General features: G+C 39.3%; 2 protein-coding genes across 2 annotated transcripts in view; both read right to left on the bottom strand.

Moving 5' to 3' along the window:
- Positions 1-4,633, bottom strand: part of llgl1 (LLGL scribble cell polarity complex component 1) — a 34,090-nt gene extending 29,457 nt beyond the window's left edge. Inside the window, exons 1-2 of the mRNA XM_024271621.2 lie at positions 4,210-4,633; positions 355-452 (exon numbers count right to left, since the gene is read on the bottom strand). Coding sequence (XP_024127389.1) covers positions 355-452; positions 4,210-4,290 — 179 coding nt within the window. The 5' untranslated portion in view covers positions 4,291-4,633. The remainder of the gene's footprint in view (positions 1-354; positions 453-4,209) is intronic.
- A 1,419-nt stretch (positions 4,634-6,052) lies between these two features.
- The window catches only part of myo15aa (myosin XVAa), a 38,338-nt gene continuing 35,309 nt past the window's right edge, over positions 6,053-9,081 (bottom strand). Inside the window, exons 59-63 of the mRNA XM_036213067.1 lie at positions 7,878-8,011; positions 7,665-7,798; positions 7,181-7,314; positions 6,705-6,845; positions 6,053-6,584 (exon numbers count right to left, since the gene is read on the bottom strand). Of these exons, the coding sequence (XP_036068960.1) occupies positions 6,483-6,584; positions 6,705-6,845; positions 7,181-7,314; positions 7,665-7,798; positions 7,878-8,011 (645 nt within the window). The 3' untranslated portion in view covers positions 6,053-6,482. The remainder of the gene's footprint in view (positions 6,585-6,704; positions 6,846-7,180; positions 7,315-7,664; positions 7,799-7,877; positions 8,012-9,081) is intronic.

The raw sequence follows: 9,081 nt of genomic DNA, 5'->3' as shown, positions 1-9,081 counted from the left end.
AAAAAAAAAAAAAAGAATCAAAAGAAACCAAAAGAATAAAAGTGATGCGTGTAGCCACAACCCTGCAGCAAAAAGCAGCACTGCAGCTGCACTGCAGAGCTGATGCAAAGATAACAGAGGCACTTCAAAAGATCCCAACTGACAACACAGGAAATAAAGCAGTTTCTGAACTCTGACAGTTCGCTTAGATACTGTCATTCCAGCACGTTTCAATTACACTAAAGGATAAGAATCAAAACAGAAAACATCTTTTTTCTATGCAGACTCATGTTCTTTTTTTTTTTTGTTTGTTTTCTATAAATAGTCATGATTTAAGCTTTAATCACACAGAATTAAAGAGGTGTTGAAGGATACATTTTGATGGCTCCTGACTTTGTGCCGATGGCCATCAGCTGCAGTTTGGGGTCAAAGGCCAGAGCGCTGGGCTGATGGGGGAAACCATGCTCCACCGTCTGGGAAAATAAAAGACAGACCGCCTGAGTGGGAAAAACAAACAGCAGACAGATTGATAGAGGAAAATGAGAGAAAACATTGACATTTCGACCAAAGTGTGTTGGCTAATTTCCCAAAAATATATCAGATAAAGTCAGCTTGTGGTTTAAATTTTCATTTTCAAACTAGCTTTGCCTGTTTTTAAAGGAATATTAACAAAAATCATGCCGTTTCTGCTATAAAGATACAAAAAATAAAATAAACACAAATTGTTTTAGTTAATAAAGATCAATTTGAATGTTTTTTTAAACAACTATTTATCAACATCTTTACCTAAAAACGGCTCCACTCTTCAGCTCAGACTGCACAAAACACCACCTAAAAAGGGAGGATCCTCTTAAAGTTAGAATTTTTTTCTTGTTTTTTTAAGCAGTAAATGGCAGTAGCTCTACTTTATTGCAGTCCTCTGTAAGCCTTGGTAAATGGATAAACATAAATTCACTGCTTTTTTTTTATTGCCTGTGTCAGACATTAAAAGCTACACGACAAAAAACAAAAAAAAAACCTCATCAACCACGTCCCAGAAGACACAAAACTTCCTTTTAAAAGCTTTAAACTGGACTGGAAAAGTGCTCATGTGGGGACGGTGAAGCCGGTTTTAAAGTACTGGCTGGGCCGGTTGTACGCAGTCACATCAAAGCTAGCTTCCTGTGGAGGGACCACCTCAATGACAGTTGTAGCAGCTGGTAGCAAACAACGCAAAATTTCCACAAAACAAACAGTCCGTGAACTTTAAACACCACGCAGCCTTTGATTGCTTTGAGGATTTACAGCCACTGCAGCCCATTCCATCACAGCTATTTATTTAGTGAACGTCTCCATCCGCTGTGTCCTATTTAACCAACATCTTTTGATATTTAAAAATTTAAAAATAGCAAGCAACTCTGTGACAATGCACAACAACAAAGGAAACAAGCTAACCCTCTTGGCCTTTTTTCAAAATAAAAGCAGGACTTGAATATTTGATTTAGAGACTCAGACACAGTCATTGCTGGTGCATCACAGGTTTACCAGTTACAACTGGTTTGTTGTCTTTTATGCATGAAAAAAAATGTTATCTATTTTTTTTAAGTGTTCCCAGTGGTCTTTTAATTACGATTATGCCGTTTTTAGCCAAAAATGAAAAAAAACCTGAGTCGTTTTCTAGGATGTAGTTTCTGCAGGGCAGCAATCGTTCATTCAAAAATCGCTTCCAAGTTGTGGGCGGGACCGCTGGTCCAGGGCAACCCCGCCCCCTCTTCCCATTACTGTTTCTGAGAGCTTGGAGCAAAAAGCTCATGGTCTGCCCAGCATAATTTCTACATCACAAATACGCTCATTTTCAAACCGCATTTTTTCGTCTGCCCCTTATTCACAACTATTTGAATAAAAATATAAACAGAAATACATTTTAAGCATAATTTTCTAACTATATGCCCTCCATCATAAGAAAACTTCCACAAGAGCATAAAAACACCATAACACTTTTCATCAGAGTGGGTCTTATATCTTCTATTGATGCAAATTCTAACTTTTCTAAGTAGTTTTACCATCTAAAAGTATGGTATTTTCTTAATTACAGCCTTTTAAAGAAACAACAGTAACTCACAAAATAAACTACTAAAGTGTGCACTTAATTTGTAAAAAAATAAAACAGATTTGTATTTCTTCTTGAATCTTTTCGGTAAGGCATAAAAATAGATAAACCCTCTTGTTCTAGAGTTTCTACTCCTATAATATCAAAGGATAGGCACTCTTTCAGACCAGAAAAGCTAAACAGTTGGAGAGATCATCAGAAACGTTCTGCACCTTTGCTTTAACACAGTTCCAACAGCAGCTTGAATGAACCCTGACCTAAACCACAAAAAGTACAAAGAAAAAAAAAAACAACAAGCCAGGCCAATCCTCTGATGATCACAACAATAAGCTACTTCATTTCACCGCTACACCAAGTTCACCACTAAGAAATGGATCAACATTTTTACAATTAAAGCTTTTTTTTGGATAATTTCCTTTCTTTGATAGATGATCTGTCTGTGACCACAAAGCCTTGTGTTCAGGTGAAGAAGAGCTCATTTAATTCGTCTTCAGAGTTCAAATGAGTTTTAACACCTGCCAAACCAAGAGGTCTTTCCAAGACGACTAATTCTGGTGTGGACCAAAAGGTTCAGTGGGAATGAGGCCTAAATCACAGCAAAGATCTGGAGATCAGTTGAAGGTGTGTGAAAATCTAAAGACAGCGATTTGCATTGTTTTTCTTCTTCTGTCTATTCAACTGTTTTGACATTGAAATAGAAAAATAGAAGCAAGAATGTTGGAAATTTTATATAAAAATACTGAAAAGCATTTTTTTAGAGAAACTTGCAGCACATTTTGCTTAATATCAGACAAGAGAAATGGAAAAAGAAGTGTCAAGGAAGACCGCAAACTCAGAGGATGACTGAAAGAATTTGGTGTGTGCAACAATTCCCAAGAGAATTCCTCTGAATCAATGAAATGTCAAAGCACTTTTGTAAATGCAAACATCACCTCATGTCTACTGGTCAGACAAAAATAAAGTGGCTAAAGGTTTAGCCCCATCGTCTACAGGTTTTGGCAGAAAATTCCCCATTGTCAAGCACGGCAGTGAAGTGGTGATAATGTGGGCTTCCCCTCTGCAGCCAGTCCTTTGTTTTCCAGAATATAACAAGCACAAAACCAACAATTTATTTTTTCCTCAGCTAGCGTAAGCAGGAAGTTAGTTCATCCAGGAGGACAATGATCCAAAGAAAGAATCTGGGATTTGCTCTGGAATTGTCAAAGTCCAGATTTCTGTCAGCTGGAGCGCTGCGGTGGGGCATTAGCAACGATCCGTGTCACGTTCTCCTGTGTGGTTGCCTTTCGAAACCAAATGTTTGAACAGGCCCACTCTGCATGAGACAGTGGCCTCATCTCACACCAGTACAGGGCTAGAACTCTGCAAAATGGTGCCTATTGTGAGCGTTTTTACAGACCACTGGGCAGAACTCCTGATTGCAAAACAACAAGCCGGTAAAGAAACATAATAAACCAATTTACAGACAACTAGTGACTTCTTAAGCCTAATTTAAGGTTAGCAGAAGTGGACAAGAATGTTGCTCCATTTTAGAGTGAATTTGAAATAAAGATATTTAAAGAGATGTGCATCATCGGAGGACATCCATCTGGATCTGAGCACTGATTCATATTCGTGTGAGAGTGATGCATGATTTATTTTAGCATGAAACCTGAACAGGTTGCAACTACGAGAAAAGCTGTCACTATATTCATTTGGTCAAACTAATTGAAATTCAAATTCAAACTGTATTTATAAAGCACTTTTCATACAGCAGCAACACAGAGTGCTTTTAGAGTTTGCATGTCATTAAGACTGATTGGATACATTATAGTAGTTTATAAAGTTTTGTTATGTTTTCTGTTCTCATTTGAATGCACAAACCATCTCAGCACCTCCAGAACACCCCAACAAAGCGCGCCCGTCTCCAGCTTTCCCCCCATGCCCAGCGACCCGAAGCCCTCCTCGGCTAATTGAGTCTCTCGTGGGCAGAAAGGCGAATGCAGACACGCGGATAAGCCGCTTTAACTCGGAGTTTCTAAAAAAGTACGCTTATTTTTATTTACTTTGTTTATATTTATTATTTTAATGCCGCGTTTAATTGCGGGGCACAGCCAACCGAAGATTCCGCGTGCACCTCCACCCTCCCCGTCCCGTTACTTTACCTTTCTGAAGGCGAAAAGCTCCTGTTTTATTTTCTCCCTCTGCGGGTCGGTGGTCTGCCGACGAAACCTGAACTTCATCATCTTGAGCGGCTACGGAGAACTCCAGTCGGGACGCGGGTGGAGGCGCTGGGATAACCACCCCGGAGTTCTCGGGTTCTCGGCGGCGGGACGGCGGAGGCAGACGATGCTATGCTAGCTAACGGACGAGCCCATGCAGACCAAAAGTGGGGCTACAGCTGTAGCTGCTGCTGCTGCCGCGGCGACGACGACTCTTTTCTCTCCTCCTCTCCCTCCTGGTGCTGCTTAGGTCGTGGTTGGGTTTGACCACAACCCCCCTCCTCTTCCCGTTTCTCACGAACCCCTTTTTGTTAGCCAATGAAGGGGAAGATAAGAGCTGGAAACCGCAAAGAAACGCCCCCTACAACCGAGCACCCTGTGAGGGGACGCTTGTTTTGTAACACAGAACGCACCGGTGGTCCGGGCTGAATACAAAACCACACTGAGCGAAATTAAACGGTCTGTCTTTGCGGTTAAATCAAACTCCCTCATAATGAAAAACTAGTAAAATTAAAACTAAAAACTTTTAAAGATAAAAATTGTGTGTTGTTGTGACATTTTTCTTATGATGGAGGACACGTAAAGAAAACATTAAGATGATAAAACTACATATTTCTTAATTCAAACTGTTGTGAATCAGGATCAGAAAATAAAATACTGCTGCAAAAAGGTTGTATTTGTGATGTAGAAGCTACTACGGCAAGCCACAAGTTCCCAGTTCAATTCATTGACTGTATAAGTAGGAACTGGCCTGAGCAAACCCTCCCCAAGTCCTGAAGACTTCCATTGAGAGATAGACAGTCATTTCTCAGTCCTTTTATTTGTCAGAATAATCATAATCCTTCTGAAGTTTCTTTCTTAGCACGTTCCTTATAATCTTGCTTTTTCTTTAAAGATATTTTTTCTTTATCGCCAGTTATTCAGGTTATAAACTGACCAATCAGATGCCTCAGTCAAAGCATTTGGCCCCCGCAGGCCCCGTCTCCAGCATTTGACTGACCAATTTCCCCTAGCTGCTTCGAGTGGGAGGGGTGTGGCCATCAAGCAAGCCAGAACGAGCTCACTCATGATTGGCAACAGCAGTTCCTTTAAAAAGGTGACTCAGCTCGACTCGGACTAATCGTTGTCGAGGGGCAGCAATGGGCTGCAATATGGGGGTGAAATGACAGCGAAGGCTCTGGCCTGATTCAGCGAGGGCCGAAGGTAATGCATTTGTTACAGGGGACCTCAATGCTTGCTATGTCCAGTTCGTACTTATACTACTTATACAGTCAATGGTTTGACTAGAGACAAATAGAGTAATGCATGTCTTAATTTTCCTCATCTGTGCTGGCATCTGGATCAAAACTATACAGTTGGATTGCTCCAACATTGCTCGGCATTTTTGTTGCACTACTAATGTTAGTTTGGGGTTAGAGGAATGATGGGAAGTGTGGGTGGGCTTCCCATCCCACTTGACACCAGAACTCAGAGGTGAATTTCAAATTAATTACTGCTAATCTGTATAAAACGTGCCCTGGAAAATAACACAGATTTTATTTTGACTAAAAACAGCATAACCATCATTTTAAAACCGCTGAGAACACTTTTACTGTAGATCAAGAGGGGGAATTTAAAAAAATAGTTGGATTAATTTGTGATAAGAAAAACACAATTAAAATCTGTCTTAATCTATGTTATTTTTAAATAAACTCCAGGTTATTTATTGCATTAAACAATGTTTTTGTTAAAGATACACATTTTTGCACAAAATAAAATGAAGACACTTTGTAATATTAACCTTTAATGTTCAGCATTATTTCTACAAATTAATTTATATACAACAATTTTTATCAAGATGCATAGCTAAAAGTGTACTTTGTGCAAACTGTTTAGTTAAATTAATTTCCCACGAGTACTTTGTCCTTGATTTAACAGAAAAGAGCAGGAGAATTTAGCTAAAAGTTGCTTGAATTGTGTGCAGCATGGTGTGAATCTGGTTGTGGTCAAACCTTTGGGGTAAGACATGCAGTTTCTGACTCATTTTTTCCCCCTCTGAGTCAGCAGCTGTTTGCAACAAAGGCTGCTAGATGGGAGAATAACTACATCAGCACATGGACAATCAAAAGAATACAGTAGTACTAGGCATGATTTGCATATAAAATTCTCTTTAAAAATAGAGGTAGATGTAGATTATTTTTGAGGTATTTTTTGAATATGTTTACTTCCTGTCTGTGCTACAGTAAGGTAATTTCACTCGGTGGCAAGGTGAGTCTTTTTTCTCTAAGAGACAGCATGTTCTCCATGTGCATGGCAATGACTCGGCACAACTCCAGGCCCTGGAAAGACACACACAAACATTATGACGCCTATATTTTGCGTACTCCAAAATCACATAGAATTTTCCTGTTTGCAGTGTGTTATTTTCCTTTTTCAGACACAAGTGTGTGAGTGCACACCTGCTCGAGCTGCAGCTGGGTAATGCGCTGGTTGAGCAGGTCCCCTATCATGATGTCCACATAGGGATAACTGGAGCCTGAAGTTGGTCTCTGGGTGCGGGTCGACTGGACCTCCTTCAGGGGGAAACGTTCCATGGCCTCCTAGCCACACAAATAATACACAACAAACACAAAACACAGCATGTGTTCACTTGTCTGGATTTTGAAATGTTAGAATCTTTTTCACAGCTTTATCAAAAACATACAAGTTTTCTTCAGCACATGACAAAAGAAATAGATGGAAGTGTGCAAACAAAGCACGGCTTGACAAACACAAGTAGGCACAATTTTAATTTAACCTTAAAAACATCCAATCAGAGTAACCATGCCATGCAATAACAGCTGCCGCTAACATGTTTTGCCAGCTGGTGTTGGAATGTAGAGCCTGTGGAGTGAGGATCTGTGCGCGTGCACTTGCATGTACGCATGCAACGTACGTGAGTATCTTTGTTGAGGAAGTGCAGTCCGTTCAGATTAACAGCCAGGATGCAGGGAGCTTGGATGGTTGAAGAGTTCGAGCTCTGAATGTAGAAAAAGGAGGAGCCAAACATGGGGAAGGCACTGACCAAGCCTGGAGAGAAAAGACGCAGCAAAGTTTTTCGGAATAGTTTAAAAAACTCCAAAGATTTTTCTAACTAAAAGGTAAAATGCACATTTATATACTTTTGTTTTATGTATTCGCATTTTAAGTTTATTTATATTTCTATTGTTTAGCCAAAAAAAGTTGAGAAAAAATGTGTGTTTTTTGGTGAAAGTAAATTTTTTTTACTTAATAAACATTTTATTATACGTTTTCCTTGTCTAAAAAATAATTTAAATTGTTGGCAAAATACAATATAATAATAAAAACTTATACATGTTATACCACGATATTTATTTGAAGCAAATACAGATCTTTTTAACTAAAATCGGCTGTCTCACCAAGGAACTGTGCCCGGGCCTGGTGAGCGTTCAAAGCCTGGACCTGCTGCGTGTGCTGCATTGTCATGTTCAGCCACTGCTGTGAGCCCTGTTTGCTGTAGAACTGCGGGGGGACGCACTCCTGCACCTCTCGGCTAAACACAGGGTATTCAGGTGTTACCCAAAGGCAGTGAGAAGATCTTTCTGTTTAATGTTGGAAACAAAACCTCTTACATGGTGGGCAAGTAGATGCTGTCCTTGGCACGGTGCTGCAGGGCTGCCAGTCGGGCAAGCTGCTGCAGATGCTGGTCGCTGGCCTTCCCCGGAGGGACCACACTCAGCAAGGCCTTCAGGTAGTCTGGCAAGATCTAGAAAAGAGGCGTCACAGAATTATAGATGTGAAATGGACATCAAGGATGAGGAATGGGAGATTTCTGCTTTAACTTGCAGCTTGCTTCCTGCTAAAAAACTAAATTAACTACTGTATTTTTCAAAGTTTAGGTCACTTTTTTTTGCATAATTTGGGTGTGACTTATACACTTGGGTGCGACAGTGTATTTTTTTTCCTTTAATAAATAAGCTCACATGTTTGTTATTTTCCTACTAACAACCACTAGAGAGCGCTAAAGCTGTGTGTATCTGTATTTGCTACTGACAGCGAAGCAGAAGAAGAAGCTCTGGCTTCAGCAGAACTGTTAAAAAGTGACACAGACGATAAGGAATTCAACAGATTTAGTGATTTGAAATGATATAAAGTGTTTTGTTAACTTGTTAGCATATTCTTTATGCTATGATTATTTGCTGTTCATATGTTGCCCTGTATCTTCCTATGTTTCTTGAAGCTAAATAAGCATTAATGTGTTACGGTAGTAGAGCGTAAACATCTTCAATCTCATCGTTATATATTCTTTCATTGTAATTTGCCTTTCAAGAGGAAATGTCTGTACTTGTTCCCATATTTCACATACTTGAACTCCAATGACATATCTATGTTTTCTTTCTTCTTTATTAAGCATTTCTTAGCAACTTAAAGTATGAAAAATATATGGAAGGGAAGGAAAATTGATTTGGGAATATATTGTGATATTTCATTTGGCGATACTTGTGTCGATTTAAAATGCTGACAAGATGATTTTACCATTTTATTATAATGAAAGGTAGAGTTTTTTTTAAGTCATACTCTTTAAAACAATAGTGAAAAGATGTTCTAGAACAATCTCAGGATATATCATGATACATATTGTGAGATGCGTATCGTGATATGTATTGTATTACCAGACTCGACCCCTAAAAAAAAAAACAATCGTCAGTTCATCAAGTATCCACTAGGGGTTTGCTACACTAGCAAGGCAGGTTTCATTCCCTTTAAGTTAAATGACCTGGTTTTACAATAGAAACAAGCACAACAATATTTTTTCTTCTTGTTTAAAGAGTTGGT

This window comes from Oryzias melastigma, linkage group LG8 (assembly GCF_002922805.2).
Source record: "Oryzias melastigma strain HK-1 linkage group LG8, ASM292280v2, whole genome shotgun sequence".
Lineage (NCBI taxonomy): Eukaryota > Metazoa > Chordata > Actinopteri > Beloniformes > Adrianichthyidae > Oryzias > Oryzias melastigma.
The sequence above is the reverse complement of the archived record's forward strand: the minus strand, read 5'-3'. Positions and strand labels throughout refer to the sequence as shown.